The following is a 22,954-nucleotide window of genomic DNA, read 5'->3' as shown; positions in this document are numbered from 1 at the left end:
ACGCCAGCCATCTCAAACTAGTATGACCACCCACCTCCCAAGGGACTGCCAGACTGGCCCGGTTGAGGTTGTCCAGGCTGCATCTGGGCACCAGGTCCAGTAGACCACCCAGCCATACCATTGCCTGCCATGTTCATAGCAAGGCCAGGCTGTTGCGGGTTCCCACCCATGAAGGGCTGGCCACCATGAGCCTGGTTAGGGGTGTACATGGGCCGTGCCATGCCTGGATAACCGGCCGGATTGGCTCCCGGATATCCCATGCCCTGCATACCTTGGGCCTGCGCCGCTTGAGGGTGCTGTTGGATCTGGGAATACTGCTGAGGCATCTGAGGTATTGACTGTCGCTGGTGGTTACGAGGAGACTGGTGTAGATGTTGCTGCTGCGGATGATGCCCGAGGGGAGATGGGCTCTGTTGCGGAGCTGCAGACATTTGTTGACCATACTGTGACATTCCAACGCCCTGGTGGCCTGACGAGGGCAACGGGGACGGCTGTGGCTGGGGAGGTGGCTGTCCCCAAACCTGCTGCGGTTGTGGTGAATATCCGTATGGAGGGGCCTGACCCATACCACCACCCATAGATGGGTTGGATCGCTGCTGCATAAGATTGGGCTGCATATTTGGTGGGATTCTTAGGGGAGATTGTCCAACGGACTGCGGATGAGCCTGTTGAGGGTAGCTTGGCTGCCCACCCATCATAGGGTTAGGCTGCATAGGAATCTGCTGAGGGAGCATATGCTGCGTATGAGCGGGATTTGACATTCCCGCCGAGGGGATCTGTGATACCTGAACAGGCTGTGACACAGACAAACCTGAGTCAAGAGCAGCATTGGACTGGGAGTCTGAGTCTGGGGCCTCACGGGGCTTGGAGTAAAATTCTTCCAGGCCTTTTTGGCGGAAATTGCGCTGAATACTCAACATTTTGTTGAAATCAGATGTGTGTTGGGCTTGGTTGATGAGGTCTGCTGCTGAGCTAGTTTGTGTTCGATCGTGGTAAGGTTGCCCGGTCATCTCCTGGCGTGCACGAGGCATGATAGTGTAATCCCGCAGTCGTGGGTCATCAGTCGTCGACATATGAATCATGGGAAGTTGAGTTAGGGACATAGAAGAGTCAGAAGTATCCAGCGAGAGCCCATGGGGCAGTGGCTCGATGGCACTACTGTAGACGACATCGTTATGAGGCAGCGCCGGCAATAGGTTTGTAGCTGGCTCTGAGACAGAACCATCCCGGGCCTTAGCCGCTCCAGGGCGTTTCTCACCCGCGAGATCATCCTCGGTGAAGCCTTGCTTCCTAGCCTTGGTCTCCCAGTAGTCGTCTCGAACCCGACGGCCATTCACGATCACCCGGCTTCCGAACTGTCGAAACATGGATCTGGCGGAGACGATAGCGATCTGGCGGGATCGATAAGAATATGGTAGGATATCTTGCTGGATAAGATCGTCTTTCTCGATTTGGGAAGCAATGATTTTATGCAACGAACGGTTCTTGTTGAACAAAAGATATGAATCACGGTAATTCAAGACCCTCGCACACTCAGTCGCAAGCATGAAGAGCTTGTTCCCCCGGAGAGGCACGCGGAATGTCCGGCATTTATACTCACGGCCACCCTGCAGATAGCCCATAGGGTCTGCCTTGGTATCTCCTGCTTCATCGAACTCTTTAGGGATGTACTCATCGCCTTCTTCATTCAGTTGGTCTGATGTGTGATCTCTCACAGTAGGGGAGCGCTTTGACCAGCGCTTTTGTCGGCGTGTTCTTGCTGTCTGGTGATGCAAGAGACGGCGACCCGGCGTTGGCCTGTGGTAGTGAACGTGCTTGCATCTGAGGGGTTTGAAGAGAAGTGTTTCCGATGAGCTGTTCACTGGAAGTTGGCCGAGGTGTCTTTGGGGGACGTCCGCGCTTGCGGCGACTTTGTTCCTCTGAAAAAAAAAAGGCATTGTTAGCATCCATACCATCAAGTACCAAAGCTGTGACTAGGTAAAGTGCAAGCGCTGCTAGGAATATAGAACAGTCCTGGGTGGAACACATCAATCATGCCTTCCCGCTGCCCACGTACCATCATCCTGATCCCTTTCAACATGTCCATTTCCCATGCGATCTGGAGTGCGACTACGCTTGACACCACGAGGGCTTGCTATTGCATGGGAATGTGCTGACAGGGCAACAGACACTAGGAGGGGTATCAGTTTGAAAGCAGTGATGGGGAAGGCATACACAAAATGATGCCATGGGCAGTAGTTTGTTATTCCATCAAGCCCCAAAACAGGACGCGCGCGAGAATTTGTGTTGAGGGTGAAATGGGAAATGAAAGGCGCGAGACCCAGACAACAAGAAATGCGATAAGACACATACCGGAATTGCTTAAGTTTGCGGGATCGATGGTCCCCGAACCATCAATGCCATCTATGCCATTCATTGTAGATAAAGAGTGAGATGTGCCATACATAGCGGATCAAAGTTCGGACGGTAAAGCGGCCGTCGCAAGATGGCGCGTCAAGTAGACGCGCAAGATACCCGAGGTGAAGGGACCGAAAGTAGTGCCAGAGAGCAAAATATGCTCATGCAAGACTTTCAAACCTCTTGAAGTAAATTTCGGTCAAGTCTTTAGGAGCTTGGGGCCTTTTAGGTAGGATCTCGGATGAACTTTGGTTTGAGAGGGGAAGTCGAGGCGGTGAAGATTGCAGCCTGAGGGTTCAGGTGTTCTGCAACAAGCTAGCTCACTAGTTAGCATCAACTCGTTGACCTGTGAGATAATCTTGCGCAAATCAAGGTTTTGATGTCTCTCAATTGTATCTCTATTGGGGAGAATTCAAGTGCAAGGGACAGGGAGATGGGAAAAAAAGAAAAAAAGAGGGAACGGTTGTCTCGTGATTGGTCACGAGCAGAAACAATTAAGACTCACAAGTCTGCTGCTAAGAAAGTGGCGCCGAATCAGACACAGAATAGGCTAATTCCTGCAGGCTGAAGATACTTTGGCTTTTGTAAAGGCTAGGCCAAGTCGTGTTGGAGCCGAAACAAGTAATACACTCTCCCAGGTGAAATATCAAAATGGAAGATTGGTACTTTTCGCAATAGATCGATTATTGACCAAAAAAAAAAAAGAACAGATCTGGCTGGAGTCGGAGGGAATGGTGATCGTTTTGTGATCTGGGCGTCGCGGGTACGGCGCCAATATACCAACAAGGTCGATAGGAAGCAAATGAGATCATGAATGGTGGCATTCAACTGCGGTATATTTTGTGAGCCTAGAAAAATGATGCTTTTGCTTTCTTTTGAGCTTTCTTTCCCACGTAATCCAACGAGTTTCCGAGGTGGCACAGCGATCGAATACTCGATATGGGTTGAGAAACATGGAAAAGGACCCTGCGTCATTTAGGCAGCGTCGAGACTGCAGGAAGGGGAAAAATAGAGGAAAAGAATAAATCAATCAAAAATATTTATAAAAAAAAAGACAAGGTGCAACGGTAGCACAAGAGGGTACAACGCTCTGTTGGTTTGAAATTCCTAAATAGGTACAGACGGAGTACTCAGGGTTCGAGCCAATCACAGGGTCAATCACATCTAAGGTATTGGTATTGTATTCATATATCCTGTTTCTCACATTTTGTTTATTACTGGAGATCAATAGTCTAAGTATAAACTACGGGGCGAGTATATAAAAAGACCAACAACTCTATTTAGGTGTACCTGAAGGCCCTTTTTCCTATTCCGATTTCGAGTCAAAGTCCATCACAACATGGGGCGGAGTCTAGGCGCTGTGATAGACCCCGAATAGAGCTAGAATTACGCCCATTTAGTCTGGATCATGTATTGTGTAACTTGAGATGTCTTAAACAACTGCCGGGGTCCAAAATTATAGACGAAAGGAGCAAGACGTGGAAACGAAGAGTCATTCTCTGACAAAGCTCAAGAAGATTGGCTCCCTAGGAGAGAGACAAAATCATTGATAATGCCTGAATATGTGCATGTTTCTCGCTGCCAATTAGTGGATGCAGGAGCTGAAGGTCCAATCCGAAGAAACTAATATGCGCGATCGGATTATCTCGGGTCAAGCACGAACTAGAAGGTATGGAAAGTAAGCCACATGATAATCAAACCATCCTAGTCATCTACACTGAAGAGGTAGTTCTTTTTTATGCCGATATTCAACAAGCCAGGCGGTAATCCTCCGGAGAAAGCGATAATGAGGAGCCATTAAAAAAAAGATAAAGAAACGAGACAGAGAGAGAAACAAGTGTGCTCAGACCCCATCTTGTCAGCCAAAAATGAGCTAGAGAATACTTAGACCTAGTGCTTCATGGATGAAGATGGACAGGGCCGTGTCCGGTGTAAGGGATGAGTTAGTTCAAATTAGAGACGTTTGATTCGAGTATCACTCAGAGGATATAGTTGCTCATGGTATTGGAGAAGATGGAATACACTCGCAATATAATGAGTCAGAAAGGACTTTGAAAGTCTTAAGCTATGGATTACAACTGGGATCTAACGGTCGTGTTGGTAATATAAATGAGCAGCCTCGTGTTAGGGATCAGTGCTTTCTCAGACCAGGTGTTAGTCCAAGCCTGGATCAGACCTTTGATTCGTCAAACAACGAGCGGATGACCCCCATAAGACGCTATAGACGGGGCTATGAGGGTCATTTGAGCAGGAGCTACGGACTAGGTAGTCGATCAACGGCCCATGCGCGAGTAAATACACCAAGATCCCTCGATTCTCCAATCAGCGCAAGTTCTAAATCGTAAATCGTAGATCGTGAACACGCTATAGAGTACTGTTCCGAGTAACAATATCAACCAAATCAACATCACTCAGATTGGAGTTAGCTTTCGCTCATATACTCGGGAACCGCACCGTCCATCGACGGCTGTACGAGGTAGAGCAAGATGTAGCATCGTCACACAATAACGCCCGCCGCGACAGTCAGACTACACTATGAAGTATATCGCAAACGTACAAGATTCGAAATGGAAAAAGCCCAGATATCTTATACGCGCCGTCCCAGGTCTCACAGCAGTCCGGCCTTGCAGAGCTGCCGTTTTCCACGCTCGGCGCCGACCATTGTTTCCAGTCACACGAATGAGAGGATTTGTGCTAGCTTCACAGAGCACAAGGTGACCTAGTAGCTCCAGATAGGGAAAGACTGAATCTCTCCATCGTGCACGTTCAATTTAGACCTTGCATGATCCGCATGGGTCCTTGAGTCAACCCGCCAAGTCGATCTATATCCCGGATGCAACATGCTTTCTTAATTACCACCTTAAACAACGGACTGGTCATAACTTCACGAACCATCGACTTGCGCCGAGTGGCCTTTCTGTTCTTTGTTACGCAGATCTATTGGTTTATGTGCTTGCTTTTAGACAAATAAGTACATCTGAAAATATATCCCGATCATTCTCATTAAATAGCACCGGGCGGTCAATAGCATACGTTCAAAGACAATTGATGACGATCGCTGTACCGCCACCTCCTGGTCAAATCCAAGCTATGTCGTTGATGCCTAGAACATACCCCGCCAGTCCCATCCCTACATTCCTGGAGACTTACACATATTGAATACATGCGGGGCTAGTATATTAACGCAAATACAAACTGAACATCATTCGTCGGCGCAGTAAAGTACCAAAAATGTTAGAATCGACATGTCCAATCACACCTCTTGTCTATTTGCTTTTTGACTACATTTCTGGACGAGAGTTTAGGATGTTTCTCCCCTGATGCAACATCGGAACCAACTTTGTCTCCACTATCGGCAGCAAAGGGGAACCATGACACCGAGCAAGAGCTAGGATAGAATATAATCTCAAAGAAGGGCTAGCATGATGCCTTTGGGAACCAATGATGTGGATTTCTAGAGGCGGCTTGCTTCCGCCGATGGGTTGGGGTTGCAGACGTACCATGTCTCAATATCCCATCGTCCTTTGGATAGTAGTATTTCCGGGAACTACACGAGTCATGATTTGCATAGAAAAGACAGACATATGCCGGTATCAAAAGCACGGGTAAGCTATATGCCTACTCATGCGGCACAAGCAAGGCAAAAGCCGAGAGTCACAGTATCCTATTATTTGATACGACGAGCATGCTTGATGTTGCTTTGAGAGTTGCGCATCGGGAGCCACGCGTTGTGCAGATTCACATCTCAAGCTGTTGCGTCCTGGCTTTAAATGTATTACCCAGAAAAATAAAATCTTTGAAAGAATCCGGAACAGTCTGATTGTTGATCTATGCCGACATGACTCGCGGATGTGGATGTGACCGAGTCAGGCAACCACAGATGTACACGAGGATCTACAGAGCTGCTTGAATCATATTGCGTATTATGGCACGCAGATCTACAATGTAGTGTGAGCTTGACCCAAATACCGAAATTCGGCAAAGTTCTTCTAGTGGCGTTCTCTCTCATTCCTCGGATGTAACAAAGAAGTCTGAAGATACTATGTAACCTCTAGAGGCTGCGCTCATTGATTTGTTGGGGTTGATGTCCGATCTACTACTGTGAAGAGGATTTAATCCAACGGCGCTTATAGCAATATCTGACGGCGGTTTCTGCTGCATGGTTCAGAAATCCTAACAAGCCCAGCAGCTAGCTTAGTTGCAGGCCATATGCCAGATACCCGGGAATGAGACCGTTCTAAGATATTGATGAGCAAATTCTCTCGTATGCGTGCATTAGCGTGAATCAGATTCGTTTCGGGCTGCAGTAACAGCAGAGGCCGGAAGTGCCCGAGGTAGAGAGCTCGTGACCAGGGATCGAGTAAGATCTGCAGGGTGTTAAATCCGTTCATCCTAGAAGAGGGGTTTTTGGAAGACCCATTCGGTGTTTTGCAGTAGTTTCTACCCGCTGGGCACGCAGATTGGAAAGGACAAATTGCACGATTAGGCTGATAGAAATTTGTGTGTACATCGTAAATGTCCTTTTCAAAATTTACCATATACATTTTGACTGTCTTTGTATTATCAAATGTGCAATTTGTGTTCCGAGCAGAAATCTATCGGATATCAATGCCGTACAGCACTCAGGGGCAACATATATTTCAGAGTAAATCCACATATATGTCGATCTTGGTGGTCAAATCAAGTCCCGATGAGAAATAATCCTATGCTACAAGAAAGATGGTTCGAGAAATGAACAGATCAAGATGTTATGAATGCAAGGAATAGATTCTTTGATTATTAAGCCGCCCCAGCCGTCTCAGCAAGAGGGTCGATCGAGAATATCCATTACGCCTGAACAAGAACTGAAGAGAGAGAGACCAAGTTAGAGACCTGCAAATCCCTGGTAGAGGGTCAATGTCATTGTTAAGGTCCATAGAATAGCAGTCCACCCCAAACCTACCTTCCACGTTCAAGGAAACGTGTTACAAAAAGGAAGGAGAGAGCCTCAGTGTGGAGAGATGCCGGTAGGACGACCGGGCCGGATCTGAACCACGGTAGGATAAAACAAAAAACCCTATCTCGAGATGTTACGTCGACGATAATCTAATACTTGTCTGCAATAAGAGTGCTGAATATGCCGAAAATAGCACACAGACCGAAAAAAAAAAGATTCATTCGAGGTTTGGGAGGGCGGCTATAGCAGGGTGGCGGCTTATGCTGTGAGAAAAATTCCCATAGAACGGCCGGGACCCAAGTAGAGCCGCCTCATCCATCTACATCAGCATGAAGCAAACGACTTCTGAGACGAGTATGTTCCCAAGTGCTCCGTAAGGACGCGGACTTTATATCCAGAACACAATAATCACATTGTGAACCGAGCGCGGAGGGTGCGGGGTCTGGATACCATGCCATAGAGTAGATCATACTGCCAAACTCACCGGACTTGGTCCGTAGGGAACCGTGGTTAACGGCTGCGTTTTCGCATGGGTGACTGATGTTTGGTCCGACTCGAATGTGGTTTTCTGCTTCTTGTCGTATGTTTTCTGATAGGCATGTGCTGTTTGTACTCCGTACGGGGTACGCGGTACACATACGATCTACAGACATGAAACCCTCTACTCCGTGGCCGCGACCGTAGCAAGTCATTTGGAGGTGCATCGTCGACTGAATTAGACCGGGCGAACTAGTTCGAGGCGCTGGCGCTAGAAGGATTGTGGGTCTCACCACCGTGTGCTAGCGGATACAGAACCTGATTTCCAAGCGCCCAGCCCTTTATGGGAGATTCTAGACTTTTGATTTTTGGGGCTTGGCTGTAATAGCTTCAAGTTGGAATTAGTGGGGTGTCTGCAGTAGATCCATCTTATTTTGTCTTGTTTCGCTATCAACGGTATTGCATCTGCAAGTTTATTGTCTATATTGGACTCTGGACTGGTATTTGCTTCATGTTGGTCATGTGCTTTCAGAGGTCGGAGAGAACTCCGTTGCAGGGTCTTGTCTCATACTTGGCATCCTCTTTGATTCGGGGCCGTTCTGAAATCGGAAGTATCGGCAGTATAAATTTCCGTTCAATTCGGAGTAAATACACCATTTTGCCAAGACGTTGATTTTGCTTGGTGTGGATGGAGCCGTAGGTTTCTAGCGGGGGAAGGATTAGGCCCGTTGCATGGGTATAACCAGACGATTAGGGAGAGCCGTCGAAGGACCCCAAAGATCGTCAGGAGGGGCAATAATTCTGTGGAATGCTTGGACTTGTCGGTGTGCGAATATTCTTCTCCAGCATATTATGCCCACGGGATCAGGTGCTCGGGGCACATGTATTGAGTAATATGGGGTGAGAGTCTTATGGTTGGCTGTTGGGGGATGAAAGCAGCGTTTTACCCAGGGTTAGGGTTAGGAGTTGCTGAGTCACCGAACAATGCGATTGCCAATCTTCAAGGAAATTTGGAACCTGGGAAATCAGTGTTTCTATGATGTCGAAATGATCTCAAATCTATCTACAGATTGAGAGAGAAAGACAAGAAAGTGATGGTTGGCATATACAACATACAACGTAAGCCCGAAGCCGGAAACGTGAAGGATGAGGGGGTTCGGACTTCCTAGGAAAGTAATCCGTGGGGATCGTGAGATTTCCCGTGCAACGTTTCTATTTTTTTCCTTTTTTTCCCCCGTTTTTCTCTTTTTCTGTCCATTTTCATCTTTTGTTTAGGGCGAATAAGCAAGATAAGCTCCGCAGAAGGGTCTCCACCGAAAAATTTTCGAAGCATCAAATGATCAAGAAAACTGGGGCCACTTTTGTCTAGGCGCTACACCGGCAATCCCTTTTTTGCCTTCTTGCTAACCCATTGGAACTGAGATTGATTGAACAAATCGGAAGAATTAGTATGGGAAGTTTATGAAGTTTATGAAGTTTAATAAGTGTGAACAAGTTGAAGGGAAGGGATCTCGTTATATATACATCAGAAAATCGTCTAGGCCTGGAACCGGTTTCGTCTGGTGACACGGCAAGCCAGACGCTTGGACCAGGTTCCCCCATTCTTCGGGGTATAAGACTCGCTACCCTTTCCCACCTTTTCAACCCTTTCTGCTTTGAAACCCCCCAACACTTTACAACTCTCTAAACGGATTATACTTCTCTCAAGTTCTATGATTTAAACATGAACGCCAGCACTACAGAAAAAGCTCCCAAGACCCCGAAGCCAACAGCCTCCGTGCCAATTGTTCAAAATAAACGCTGGCCCCCCATGGCAAACCGAAATGCCCTTCCCTACAAGCTCACGCATATCTCAAAGGAGAAACTTGCTCGTGAAGCCACCGCACCCGACCCCGACCTCCGCCGCTGCGTGGCTCACTTCCGCCTGCACTGCGGTTCCGTCACTTGGACCGAGAATGACATGAAGTCTCGCATCAGTTCATTTGAATTCGAAGATACCGACGAGGAAGACGATGTGGATGAAATCGAAAAAGAATTGCCTGTTCTCAAGAACAGAGCCCCTTCAAATGAGACTCCAGCCGAAGTCGCCGAACAAATATCATACAAATCAAAATCAGAGCCTGTCGCTGCTGCGGCTCCTCCAGCATCACCACCATCCCCTGAAAACTCCGAGCATGGTTTTTTGGGAAAGGGTCGCAATTGTCTTGAGGCGACCTCCAAACACCTATGGACAGGGGGATCTTGCATGGTTTCCACAATGGCGGGTTGACATTGCCGCTCAATATTCTCTCCTACACTCTCGACTGCCGACTACTTTTCTTCCTGATTCTTCACAACCGACTCCACGATATCACGACTTGATGACCCTAATGACACAAAATGAATCCATGTATATAACTTTACTCTGACACTATGTCGTTTATAATACCAATCACATTTTTTTTTTTTTGCTGGGCAATCCTCGTTTTCTCGATTATACCATAATATAGCTAAATCTGAATGATACTCTGAACCTATATGATCAATCTATATGCCCTATTCAAAAATGTTCGGCGGTTTTTCTGAATGTTTCCCCAAACTCCCCACATTACTCTATTCTTGGAATTTCCCAAGCTGGAAGGTCAAGCGAAGTGACTCACCTGCCGCGTAACCCGGATGGTCACATGATGCCCGGAAATGGAATGACGATCTACGAAATAGTCTATTAATGCCGAACTAACGCAGGTTCAAACCCGAGAATGGGGGTGTGGAACCCTGAGCCTCGTGGAAACCAAAGAAAATCAAGATGATCAATTCTGTTTGGTGGAAAGTCGAAAAGAAAGTGGCGAATCACCCGCCGATCGGGTCAGGTTTTCATCATAGTCATGTCACATCCTTATAGGGAGCCCTGTTCAGCCCACTTTACAAAGATACCAATCCCAAAATGACATCCCAGTTTTGCTACATGCTCCCATTACTGCCATGGTATATGGGGCTATCTTGGCTTTGGACCCGCCAATTGATCTCTATCAAACTGTCAGTCTGCATGGCCTGACGTCGCTATGATAATCCAAAACGTATCTATCAATCTTGACTACAATTGAGTTGTAGCAAGAACATGAAAACAAGAAAGCCAAAGGCGAGAGAAGCAGTTACCATGTCAACTGTCACACAGCACAGCATACAAAGTACCTCCGACATCGTACATCGTACATCATAGTGCTTGAAGACGTCACTCATCTCCAGAACACTGGCCACTGCTCGGCCCGAAGAACACATCCCTGGAGTCGTGGGAGTCCACAAGCTCTCCACGCCTGCAAATCTATCGCGCACGCCCGTTCGACCAGCGGATCCGCCCGATTGGTTGGCATCCCCATCCATTCCCCGTGCCAAGTATTCAGACGGTGAACTCTCGGCGCGAGGAATTCGTCGACCGGGATCACCCGTCCCGAGTGGGCACGCTAGCACGGAGTTCCCCAGCTGCCTGATAGAGCTCGATGATGTTATGGATGATGCTGGCTTGCTTGATACCCCGGCTAGCCGTCTCGTGGGAGGTGGGTAAGACAATGGGTCTAGTCTGGCCGATCATGGATATGAGGTTTGATAAGGGCGCAGATGTCATCGAGGGTAAGGGCCTTGTCGCGTTGATCTTGCTAATCACAAAGGGTGCCCCCAGGACCCAGTAGTGCTCGGCTCATCTGTTTATTGTTTCTCTACTGTAACTAACATAACGGATTCTATTGTAGGATCTTCATCAGATCTTCTGGCCTCCGCTTGACACCTGTCCCTCTTATGTCATCCTCTTCATACCATAACCGGATATAATTGAACTCCTGCCTTTGTGTTCTTCTTCAAAGACAGTACCATAATCGTCGTGAGGATGTACACGACCAAATACCTCTAGCACAGCCGGAACCTGCGCTTCCCTTGCAGCGATGCACTCCCTCGGTGAACGACGACCTCAAACGCAGTGCCAATTCCTAGGAGCAATTCGGGATGTAGATGATAACCAAGCAGGTGACCGTTGATTATGCAAGGGTGCATGCACCTCGATCGGTCAAGTCTGCATGAGCTCCATTTTCAGATGCAGCATGAAGGTATAGCCATCCCAATGGATCAAATCTCGCAGGTAAATAGTGCATTTGACATTACGGAGTACTGTATTCCCTCCATCATATCCAGATACACCGTGTACAGAGTGATGAATGACAAAATATTAAACATCTGCATCTGGGTTCACCATGAATCACAATTTAGAAACTACAACATTAGTTTCCCCAGAGGCGAATTTGACACTCCAGCCTCCTCTTGTACGCTGCAATTGACCCCCAGTCACAGCATAATCATTCTCCGTGCCTGGAGTCTCAACCCAAACAATAACAGAAGAAACCGCGGAGGAGCCAGGAACAATACGTAATTGAAGAGTTGTTGGTAGGGAGACATCAAATGAAGCCTCCTCTATCAATCCAGCGCTGATCGTGACGTATATTCCCATTTGGGCAATATACACACGACGGCGCACAGCATCTCGGGGCTGCACCGTAACCGTGTTTCCATTTGTAGCAATATTGCCACCAAATGCAACAAGCCCGACATCTGGGTCATTGACGACGTAGACAGCAGATGTAAGCATCATACCGAGGAAGCTTGGACCGTAGTCACCTGAATAATCGTCGCCTTGCAGGGTGTCAGGGAAGGAATGGAAAGCATTGTACATTGAGCCATCCTGTCGGATATTAGATAGTGGTCCTGTCATTCCGCCGTAGCCAACTCGGAGGAGATAGGTGTCTGTTGGATTCTGGCGAAACTGAGATAGCAGTGGTAGTGCATTAAGACTTGATCCGTAGTGATGGATCATGCGTTCGATGCGCTGTAGTTTACCGCCATATCTGGATGAGAGGTCAGTGAAGGAAACAAGTTAGGAGGGTTAGCTCAATTGCAAAATACTGAGCGGACTCTTACATAAAGTCCCAATATCGCTGGGCATTTCCATTCCATCCCCAATGCGGTACTGTGGGCATATATCCCAGGATACTGTTGATCGTTTTTGTTGCTGTGTTGGCCAATTTGAAATAACTAAGTAGAAATGTTAACGAATCAAAAATCACTGCCAAAAGAGAACTCCAAAGAGCAAAAACACACTTGCTCCAGTAGTATATTCCCTCTTGCCCAGTAGAGTCCCAGGCCATCTCACTGCCAAAAGGGACATCCTGCGTATCTCAAGCCTCGGCGCGAAGCTTCATAGCAGCCTCCACAGAGGCCGCCTCGACAGTCCAATGTTCACGCTTCAAATCCGATAGAAGCTCACCAATGACAATCTCACCCATGAGTCCGAGACGCGAGTACCCCAAAAGTCCATCCCCCCGCAAGTCTGTAGCAAAACAGGTCACTGTGGTATTGTATGCCTGGCTGAGATACCACTGCCAAGTGTGCGTTTTCAGAAGGGCCTCGTTATCTCGACCTGCACGATACGACGCCCAGTATGCCCCGATCACATGAATATAGTCGTAGGCACGGTCTGTAGCACAGGAAGCATCTTTGTTCCACGACCACCAGTTACCCCAGTCGAGAGACTGATCGTAGTTGTATCCGGGAATTTGAGCAGGGTCGTAAAAGAAGAGACTCTTGCGAACGGTGAAGTCTGCATTTTGGATAGTCTTAGACAGAACGTCGGATGCAAATTGTTCGAGCTTTGATACTTCTGTTGCATCTGCTAAGCCATATTGCTTCATTACACTAGCCAAGTAGGTCACGCCGCCTTCGTCGCTTAATCCGGCCATCCAGACTCGGGGTTCCTGGAGCACTTGGGTTTGAGTTGAGTGGTCCCAGGTCATGACGGATGGAGCTCGGTGGAAGGGATCGCGTGTGTCATTGAACCACATCGATGTGGTAGTAAACTCGCCCAATTTGCTGATTGCTGCAGGTGCCGAGTCCGTGATGAAGTAGTGTATCGTTTGGACCTTGCCGTCTTCGTAAGTGATGGTTACTCTGGTCCGACCCCAAGCCAAGCCAGTTGGAGTGAGGGATAGAATGCCATTTGCACCTTGGGTTATCTTGAAAGAGTTATCTTCGGACACGATCTTGGATATCTGAGAGTCAAAGACGTAAAGCTGAGCTGTGAGATCGACTGGCACCACATATCCCGGTATGCCCAGAGTGACAGGCGTGTTGGTGGCTTTGAGTGCATCCTGTATACCACGCACACCATCCTTGACAACCGTGAAACGCAATCCGTAGGTCACTGATTCACTTGGCTTCATTATCCAAGAGCTAGGCTCGTTCCACGGGGTGACACTTGACCACTCATTCTCAGCATAGGCTTTGGTGTGAGTCTGCCATTCGTAGAATCCCTCAAATGTTTGGCTGCCGTAGTAAAGAGGCTCGGTGCTGGGCTCGTCAAGGTTTCGCCACGCTTCCAGTGGAGTGCTTGTGTTGAGCAACGGGGTAAGGATCAACGATGCCCCAGTCCCAGATGTGGGAGTCACCTGAAGATACCCAGCATCCATCCCAATATATGGATCTATGAGCGAGCACTTGGCCACCATATCTTCAGCTGTGCGGTTGGAGAAGATGCTGTTGAACTCAATCGGGAAGCCCAGGCTGCCAATTTCCAATGTTTGTTTTCCCTTGTTGGTCAGAGTAAAGGTCAGCCCGAGATCACCGTCCACGTCAATCCACTCCCGAAGGATATGGATAGGAGAGGTTGGTAGGGTTTGCATCATGTCAGCGGCGGCAAGGGCATCGGATTCAACACTTTTCAACGATTTTCTTGCTTTTGCCGAGTCGCCTGCAATCCACTTTGTTGAACCCGACAGCCGATAACGATATGCAATGTCCCCATTATGATATTGGCCGTTTGCCGCTCGGTATGCGAGATCATCAAAAGGTAGGAAATCGAAAGAGTCTCCTGTCGGCTTGAGAGAGGCGAGGAGTTGTGAATCTTTGACTAACTTGATATCAAAGTTGGCTGTGGATAAAGAAGTATAGCCATTCACCAGACCAAGTGTATCCTCATAGGCTTGTACAGCGCCCAAAAAGACGACGAAGAATCCTGAATCAAGTTTCATTATACTGCTAGCTGAGGCACACTCTTATCCTTGAGCTAAAAATACGAAACAGTATGCCAGAGAATATGAGTAAGAGATAATACAGCTAATGCTACCGGTTAAATATCAAGTCTCTGAAGAGGGTACAATGGCATCGGAGCTATTAACCGGTTGCTGATTCACCCCACACTTTTACTCCGTAGCGTTGCCTCGTGAGAGCCAAGCTGCATGAATTTAATCTATAATGAACAGATATTTTTGCGCCAATGAAGAGTTCTGTATTCTGCAAAAAGGCTAGTGTAGTCTTAACCCCCGCAATAGTGCGTACTTACTACCATAAAATTACCCGCTCATATCAATCGATATCGACTTCTTCTGATACTGCGAAGCTGGCCTGGGGTATGGGTCTGCGAAGGGTTACTAGCCGATCCGTTTGGGTTCGGGCTGCACAAATGAAGCCTTCGCGATCAGGGACGGTGATGCGGTCTACCCACTCGGCGTCAGTGAAGATAGATTCAACCTCGTAGAATAATGTGAATAAGCTAAATGGAAATTTCAATGCTTTGGGGAATAGATATCGGTATCTCTGTGCCGACAAGCCGATTTCTGTGTCTTTCAGGCTTGATAGAATTTGTCGGTGTAGTTGGAACGGGAAGCCATGAGTAGAACACGAGAGACGAGAAGCTGTACCCTGTCAAACAATAGGACTTGTCCAAAAATCTGCTATAATTTGTATCAGCTGGTCTTCATCGCCGACTTGAGAATGACCGAAGTCGCTTACCTGCGGTGTTGTCCACTCTTGAATGGGCAATCCAAGGCGGGGGAATGATAAACCGGAAACGACAGCTCTGACTGTTGATGTAAATGATCAATTGGCAGACGTTGAAAAAGCTAGGTCAAAATCATTGAACATCTCCACTGGATCAAGTAGTCCAATGTCCGCGTGAGACTGGGTCAGAAAATCTAGCATGGTGGGTTGATGCAGAGCCATCTCCGTGGTAAGATATGGCACATCGGATTCAAACGTCGGATGACTCAGATCCTCCACAGGACCCATGGAGAATTGGAGATTATCTGAAATCTGGGTTGGTTGTAGTGATTCGGAATCCGGTTCTTCGGTCATCGGCAATATATTGGCAATATTGTCCACAGCACCGTGGGAAAGTGTCGATGCAGAGTATATTTGACTATCGTGAAGACACTGGCGCACGCGCTGCATCCGTTCGTATAGGTCTCTTGCTGCCAGACCATCTGATAAGCTGAGAGCCTTGAGGATCTCAGTTGCTGTTTCAGCCGATGCCAAGTCGCTTGGATCCCCGAGTGGCAAAAGACTCGAAATCACCAGGATTAATGCAGTAGAGAAGAGGAAGGCAGGGAACCAGTAGCCAAATATTGAGAGTGATCCGCCGGTCCATTCATTCACACATAATGCTAGCGAGTGTCTTGCTGCGTGTATACATGCCTTGCTCAAAGTGATTAGGATGGGCGAAATGGAATCCATAGACTGTTCAGTTTTGTCTTTCATTTTTAAAGCGAGCACATGTAGGAGGACTGGTCGAATTGCCAGGATGACGCACTATAGTAGTCAGTGTATGATTTCGAAAAAGACTCAAGGTGAGTTATGCTCTTACAAAATTGAACTGGAGATGCATCTGAACTCTATGTTTCGGGTTTGGGTATTCCGCACTGAGTTTCAGATGTTCAGGAAGAGACTGAACCCACTGTTTCAACTGAGTCAAAAGTCGCTGTTCACGATACAAAAAGGTCTCGGCTGAAATCTTTCGACAATATATCTCTCCCGTTGTGTCACCAATAATTCTAGCAAGCTCTATTGCTGCCACCTGATAAGCGCCGTCCGAAAATTGATCGTGAAATGTCTCAGATACCAAAACCGACGGTAGATCGACATGGATATCCTCGTCGTGAATTTGCACAGGAAATCCTGACTTTGAGCCCCAGAATCGGTCAAGCACGTAGATGGTCCACCATATCCGGATACGGTGTTCTCGTGCTACTGGGTGTAAATCTTGAGTTTGCGGGATGTTGTAGTTTAAGCCAAGGCTGAGGCCAAGTCGTAACGCATTCCCGATCAAAACGTAGGCGGAGTGAAAGCGGTTCAAAAATTGGCAGAAGAAAGCCTACAGAGAGTAAGCAAGGGTCAAGGTGACTGCCGAGAAGGGGACAGACAATCAAGAGCAAACTTTCTATATGAATCATGCTTGGTCGCTCGGGGACGACCTGGATCAGGCTCCACGCTTTGGCAAAATAGGCCAAGCCAGGTACACTCGACTTGTTGGAAAGATCACGAGGAGTTGAAAGAACTTGAGCGATGGCGAAAAGAGCAAAGTATTTGCACTTGATACCCGGATTATCGAAGTCGCCCCTGTGATAGACGCTATGGAGCATGTCCAATGTGTCTCTTTTCAATACCAAATGAAAAATCGGGAAGATATGACCGAGTGACGTCTTGACTAATAGCTGAGCACTTACAAGGCCGGGCCATTGTATGTCCGCATGAAGTAAAGATGAAATTGTTGACTCGTCAGTATAACGCGATCTTGGAAGATGGGGTATTGGCATGTTGGTCCCTTTCAAGGACTGGCACAAACGGGTGGCGAAAGCAACGCAAGTTGCATCGCTGATGTAAGAAGGAATCACTGAAGTATCGTTGGATTGAAACCATGGCTTCTCACTAAGCAGATTACCCTGCACTAGGGGCTCGGTGTTCGCATTGGCTGCATCCCCATCGACTTGTAGGAGCCGAGAGCTCTGCTCGTGTCCGTTTGAGCGGCTTTCCTGTTTCAAACGATTTCGTTGATCATGCAGCTCTTGGCTATCTTTGAGAAGTTGCTCTAAATAGCTATCGGTTATTCAAGTTAGTGACTCATTTGGAAGCGACCAACGAAGATAAGTACCTTTCATTCACCCGTATCTTCCGATCTCGAGTAGCATATCTGCATTGGGATTCATAGCCTACCGCTCGGCATTTCGAGCATGGCTTTTCTCCGGAGCATTTGATCTTTTGCGCATGACACCGATGACAACTGTGCAAAGTGTGAGCAAAGGATTGATGCCGCCTTTGGATATGCTTACGCCACGGCTCTTTTCTTAGGCCTCGCTGCGGTGCAAGAGGGCTGTTGACTAGACCTACTAGATATCCCTTTGAATTCTGTGCCCATCTTGAGTCAGAACCTGATTTCATAATGAAAAGAGATTGGGGTAATGAGTGGGGGACGTGTTCGGCAAATCTCCAGTTCGCCGGTCCGATCACGGGAATACCATGGAGCTTTAGAAGTTTTTAACATCAACTATATCTGGAAAGTAGCCTTAACATTCACGATTCTTCATCATTCTTTAACTAAAATATTGCAAAATTGACGCCGAAAATGCCAGCGCCACGTTGACAACCCGATACGGAATATTCAGCCATGTAAAATTCCTTCGTGTCGCAATTTTGGAATCGCAAGCTGATGTGTCCATTCATTACATTTGATGATTGGTCGTCTTTGTTCGCCTGGCCCGTAAAGTTCCCCATTCTGCTTTGTCCAAGTAAGCTTGTTCCGCTTAGCTGGGTCCATGCTCCAGAAGTCAAGTCCCTGCTGTTTGGTCGGTCGGGGCAAGGCTTCCAAGATATCCCTTATTCTCGGAAAATCGGCTTTGCGAATCCATCCAATCTCTGTGGTTCTGTAAAAATACTCGGCCGTTGTAGGAATATAGTCGTCTTTCACTTCGAACCGCATGCCGCTTTGGGCGATGATATCGCCGGTGACATTGAAGAAAACTCCTTGCTGATTCTCCATGTCTTTCTCAACGTAAATACCTGTGTGGTACCGCTTGGGGGATCCAGAGGATCGTAAGCTACTGTGTCGAACTCTGGTGTGAAGACTTTGTACACATCGGGCGCTGGAAGGGGGATGGGCAGCGGGTTGGATCCTTTCTTGTCGGACATATTTTTATGTTGAGACAAGGATGTGAGGAACGTGTAGTGATAATGAAGGAAAAGCAGAGTATACAAAGTGTGAAGACTGTGGGTAGTCAAAATCTGGTAATTCCAGTCAAGATAAGACAGCAGTCTCCGAAAGGTCTCAAGGAGATCCCAAAAATAATAAAGATCGCATTTTTTCATATGTGTAGGGATTATGATATCGTAAGAGTTGGTAAGACTGAATGGAGTCATTGGACGACAGCTTTGGAGAAAATTCACCGGTCACATGTCGCATATCATAAGTTAACCTGCAGGGATGCCATAGCCGTAACCAATCTCTTAAAGATATTAAGCGCCTTTGGTTGTTGAATTCCTACGCTAGCTGTGATATCGCGCGCATGAGGGCTTTCATAGCCAGGTACCACGAGGGCATCGTAGCCTATGAAGACTGGACAAAAGGATGCCATTTCTGGCGCCGTAAGAGCTGGAGTATGACTGAGTGACTTGCTGATCCCATGGAGGATAAATGGAAAGTGGAAAAAAAAACCAAGTATACCTACAATATATGTACATAAGGGACGAGGTCAAGAAAAGAGCAGAAAGTCGTAAAGTCAATAAATCTAGTTCAACAGGAATCGCGTAGGTGTCTCTTAGGATTCGAGCTCCATTGAGGTTGAAGCTTTCCGCTTTTTAGGAGGGTTAATATAAATCTTCAATCCGGATACATATCACGGCGTTGACGATCGTGAGAGCCATCAGCAGCAATAATATCGCTGCAAATAATGTCAAGGACCCCCGGACAGAGCTGAAATCAGCGCTCTCTGCGGGACTGTGAATTCGAAAGAGGGTGATGCCAAAGCATCCCATTATAATAAGCATATATAACTGAACGGTTGGTTAGTTTGAAGCTGGGATATTGATTCGCGCTCGAGGACCCTCACGAAACCTGCCGTAGGGGATGGCGGTGAAGATGATTATTTATTTGCCGGACTTACCTATTGACCGATAGTCACACAACTTTCTATCGCGTACACTGTGGTCCCTAAGGGTTCTTAGGGCCTACCTAGGTAGTATATATGCCGCTGCAGTGACAATCGGAGCTTCCGATTGTGCCTATGATTTTTTTAGCCTAACTAGTTAGTGGTTAAATGCTTTTATGTAATCCATTAGTACGGGCGACTATTGGGACCAGCGATACATAACCATAACCCCCTTATTGGTTTATATTTCCTGGCAGAATTGTTGATCCACCCTCACTTTCCAAGTATACTGAAATCATGGTATACAGTCTTTTTGCCTCTACAATTATATCAATTTGCTTAAAGGTGTATACCAACTTATATTCAGAAATATATCATTCATTAATAGATATTTACCCGAAAAATTAGGTTAAGTATAGTATGTAAGGCCTTAAAAGATCAGCACTAAACGTGACGCTGTTCGTACCTATATAAATCCTCGGCGTTAAAGCCTTCTTACTTCGTAATTATCCTTCTCTCTTCCCCTCTACCACCTCTCCACACTTACTCTGGTAGCTACTTAAAGCCTTCCTTAAGGTATTCTTAGAGAATTTAGTGAATTGACTATAGCTAAGCCACTGTGAAGGCTATTGGAAAACTGCTGAAAAGACCACTAAAAAGACCACTAAAAAGCCCTATAAGAAAGACATCATAAGGCCGCAGAAGTGGCCGTCTACGCTTATAAGTGTAAAAAGTAAAAGAGAAGTAGGAATTAGCATACAAATTGAGATCAGGGTATATGCTTCGAAAAGGCGGTGATAATAGGCGGTAAGGCAGTATCCAATGAGAGGGTTATGTATCGCTAGTCCCAATAGTCGCCCGTACATTAGGAGCAGCGGCCTAATTACTACGTGGGATTACAACACCTCGCTCGTGCTCTCCCTCGACCTACCTCTTACTTCTTTATCCAATACTTCTTCTTTTTCTTTTTGCCGCAACTCCTCGACGGCCAACAATGGCAAGGCAACAACCCATCTATGATATTGGTCCATTTAGATCGAGCACCAAAAATACAGACACGCAGTTGAATGTTTATGTCTCCAACAAACGCTTCAAAGTCGATCTCTTTACATCCAGCTTCGAAAGCTCACCTGCTCTTCTGGCCGAATATCTTCGACATGTTCAACGTCAAGAACCAGATTGGATCCCTGATGAGTCTGAGGTAGATGCGGATGGGGATTTTGAAGACCCCCTTGATGAAATGCATGATTGGATCTTGCAACCATTTCTACCAATATTCCGCGAAATTTCTCCTCTGGACCCGAGCCAAAAGTACACTCTCGAGGACTGTCTGTTTGCAGAAGAATTGCAGTACACTGTACAGGTGGTGGAAGACAATTTATTTCCCGTCTATCTCGGCAACACCAAAAGCATGAGAAATCATCTCATCGGGGCCTGTTTACCATCTTCTGTAGACTACTCAAGTTTCCCTGTCTACCATCCTAGGGAAGTTCAGGTTCCAATCAGTGCAAATTCAGCTGCACTGCCAGGAATACCTCGCAAAGTATTTATTCATGGGCGATCACAGCCTAGCTTCTTCAAGATAGTCTATGGGGGCGACATGGGTATTGCTGCAAGAGAGATTCTCACTAATTCAAAGATTCATATGGCTAAATTCGATTCCTCGATTCTCACATCACGACTGGAAGGGCTGGTCCAGGATGATGATGGGTATATCATGGGATTGGTTTTATCATACATCAATTGTGATGGAGCTACACTTAATTGCATTGATGGACATGATCCCAAATTTTCCGACCTCCGACGAAAATGGGTTGATCAGATTTCGCACACACTTAAACATTTTCATACACATAATATCATCTGGGGAGATGCGAAGGCTGCCAATGTGCTTATTGATGTCAATAAGGATGCATATCTGATTGATTTTGGAGGAGGCTATACTGAGGGTTGGGTTGAGAAGGAGAAGTCTAACTCCACCGAGGGAGATATTCAGGGACTTGGAAACATCAGGCGATACCTTTTTGACTAAACATTCTGGCCTTATACTGTTTACCATCAATTGTTACACCCTCTGATGCAGGTTACGGCCGCCGGCCAAGGAAACTTCCCTTACTCTCTTTATACATCAACCTATGGTTGGTTTGCAATGCTTGGTCCTATATGCATTCACTGTCTTTGCATCTTGATCCTATGTCAATTGTCTACTTATGTTTCTGGTACTAATTTTCCTAGCCTATTGACTTATATTATTAATCTAGTACTTCCTTTAGACTATGGATTTAAAGAAACAAGCGTAGACGGCCGCTTCTGCGGCCTTATGATGTCTTTCTTACAGGTCTTTTTAGTGGTCTTTTTAGTGGTCTTTTTAGTGGTCTTTTTAGTGGTCTTTTTAGTGGTCTTTTTAGTGGTCTTTTTAGTGGTCTTTTTAGTGGTCTTTTTAGTGGTCTTTTTAGTGGTCTTTTTAGTGGTCTTTTCAGCAGTCTTCCAATAGCCTTCACAGTGGGCTTCCCATTTTTTCTTAGATATCTATAAAATAGTTTTCCCCTTTCCAGTCTATTCAAGGCGGCAGAAAAAGGCGGAAAGAGCATACTCTGTGCAAGCGACTATGTATAACTTGATATTAATAATATATCGAATAATATAAGATATATAAGTATCCTACTAAGATCCAAGAGCTTATTTCAAACATAAGACTTACGTCTCTAGGGACTATAGGCGCCTATATATGACTACTCTCTGCTATAGTAGTCTATCTACGGACCTACATAGATCTACATATAGTCTATAGATCCTCCTAGAAATAAAACTCATGCGATCCTTTCTAAATCACAATGGTCTGACCTTAGGAACGGCCAGTGTTGGACATTTCCCTATATATGTTCTCCCACTATTGGAAGAACAAAATTACCACATTATTAAATATAGAAAAAGGTGTCTGGAACGTGGTCAGAAGAATGCACATATGGGGGCTCTAGATCTACTATATGAGGGTCCTACATCGCGATGCCTTTCCCTCTCTATAGTGCCCTGCTTTCTTGGCTGGACGCCCCTGAATATTCCTCTACACATCAGAGAAACACGAAAAATATCTATTGTCACTGCCTATAATTGCATTTGATAGTTCTTTGCAGCCTTTATCTAAGCACATACGACCATAGGGTGTGGAAAACAGGGCTTCCCGTCCGCTCAGCCGTACTTAAGCCACACGCCG

The 22,954-nt window shown here is 46.6% G+C and overlaps 7 protein-coding genes across 7 annotated transcripts; 3 read left to right on the top strand and 4 right to left on the bottom strand.

The window, feature by feature from the left end:
* Positions 1 to 17: 17 nt before the first annotated feature.
* Positions 18 to 2,416, bottom strand: N7500_008388 (putative nuclear localization protein; the record flags this gene model as incomplete). Its single annotated transcript, XM_056679532.1, has 4 exons — positions 18 to 1,678; positions 1,716 to 1,919; positions 2,057 to 2,170; positions 2,353 to 2,416. 4 exons carry the CDS (start codon positions 2,414 to 2,416, stop codon positions 18 to 20), a joined length of 2,043 nt encoding a protein of 680 aa, XP_056529904.1.
* Positions 2,417 to 9,533: 7,117 nt separating this feature from the next.
* On the top strand, positions 9,534 to 10,079 carry N7500_008387 (uncharacterized protein; the record flags this gene model as incomplete). Its single annotated transcript, XM_056679531.1, has 1 exon — positions 9,534 to 10,079. The coding sequence occupies one exon, from the start codon at positions 9,534 to 9,536 to the stop codon at positions 10,077 to 10,079; it is 546 nt and encodes a 181-aa protein (XP_056529903.1).
* An 867-nt stretch (positions 10,080 to 10,946) lies between these two features.
* On the top strand, positions 10,947 to 11,475 carry N7500_008386 (uncharacterized protein; the record flags this gene model as incomplete). Its single annotated transcript, XM_056679530.1, is given in 3 exon segments — positions 10,947 to 10,991; positions 11,010 to 11,343; positions 11,366 to 11,475. The coding sequence occupies 3 exon segments, from the start codon at positions 10,947 to 10,949 to the stop codon at positions 11,473 to 11,475; spliced, it is 489 nt and encodes a 162-aa protein (XP_056529902.1).
* Positions 11,476 to 12,035: 560 nt separating this feature from the next.
* On the bottom strand, positions 12,036 to 12,978 carry N7500_008385 (uncharacterized protein; the record flags this gene model as incomplete). The annotated part of the gene is made up of 3 exons (XM_056679529.1): positions 12,036 to 12,678; positions 12,752 to 12,865; positions 12,932 to 12,978. The coding sequence occupies 3 exons, from the start codon at positions 12,976 to 12,978 to the stop codon at positions 12,036 to 12,038; spliced, it is 804 nt and encodes a 267-aa protein (XP_056529901.1).
* A 30-nt stretch (positions 12,979 to 13,008) lies between these two features.
* On the bottom strand, positions 13,009 to 14,856 carry N7500_008384 (uncharacterized protein; the record flags this gene model as incomplete). Its single annotated transcript, XM_056679528.1, has 1 exon — positions 13,009 to 14,856. One exon carries the CDS (start codon positions 14,854 to 14,856, stop codon positions 13,009 to 13,011), a length of 1,848 nt encoding a protein of 615 aa, XP_056529900.1.
* Positions 14,857 to 15,703: 847 nt separating this feature from the next.
* Positions 15,704 to 18,635, bottom strand: N7500_008383 (Transcription factor; the record flags this gene model as incomplete). The annotated part of the gene is made up of 5 exons (XM_056679527.1): positions 15,704 to 16,411; positions 16,467 to 16,973; positions 17,023 to 17,695; positions 17,813 to 17,879; positions 18,323 to 18,635. 5 exons carry the CDS (start codon positions 18,633 to 18,635, stop codon positions 15,704 to 15,706), a joined length of 2,268 nt encoding a protein of 755 aa, XP_056529899.1.
* A 2,099-nt stretch (positions 18,636 to 20,734) lies between these two features.
* N7500_008382 (uncharacterized protein) lies at positions 20,735 to 21,772 on the top strand (the record flags this gene model as incomplete). Its single annotated transcript, XM_056679526.1, has 1 exon — positions 20,735 to 21,772. The coding sequence occupies one exon, from the start codon at positions 20,735 to 20,737 to the stop codon at positions 21,770 to 21,772; it is 1,038 nt and encodes a 345-aa protein (XP_056529898.1).
* Between the last annotated feature and the right edge of the window lie 1,182 nt (positions 21,773 to 22,954).

The sequence above is a fragment of the Penicillium coprophilum genome, assembly GCF_028826855.1.
Source record: "Penicillium coprophilum strain IBT 35676 chromosome Unknown utg000005l_segment0_segment0, whole genome shotgun sequence".
NCBI lineage: Eukaryota > Fungi > Ascomycota > Eurotiomycetes > Eurotiales > Aspergillaceae > Penicillium > Penicillium coprophilum.
The sequence above is the reverse complement of the archived record's forward strand: the minus strand, read 5'-3'. Positions and strand labels throughout refer to the sequence as shown.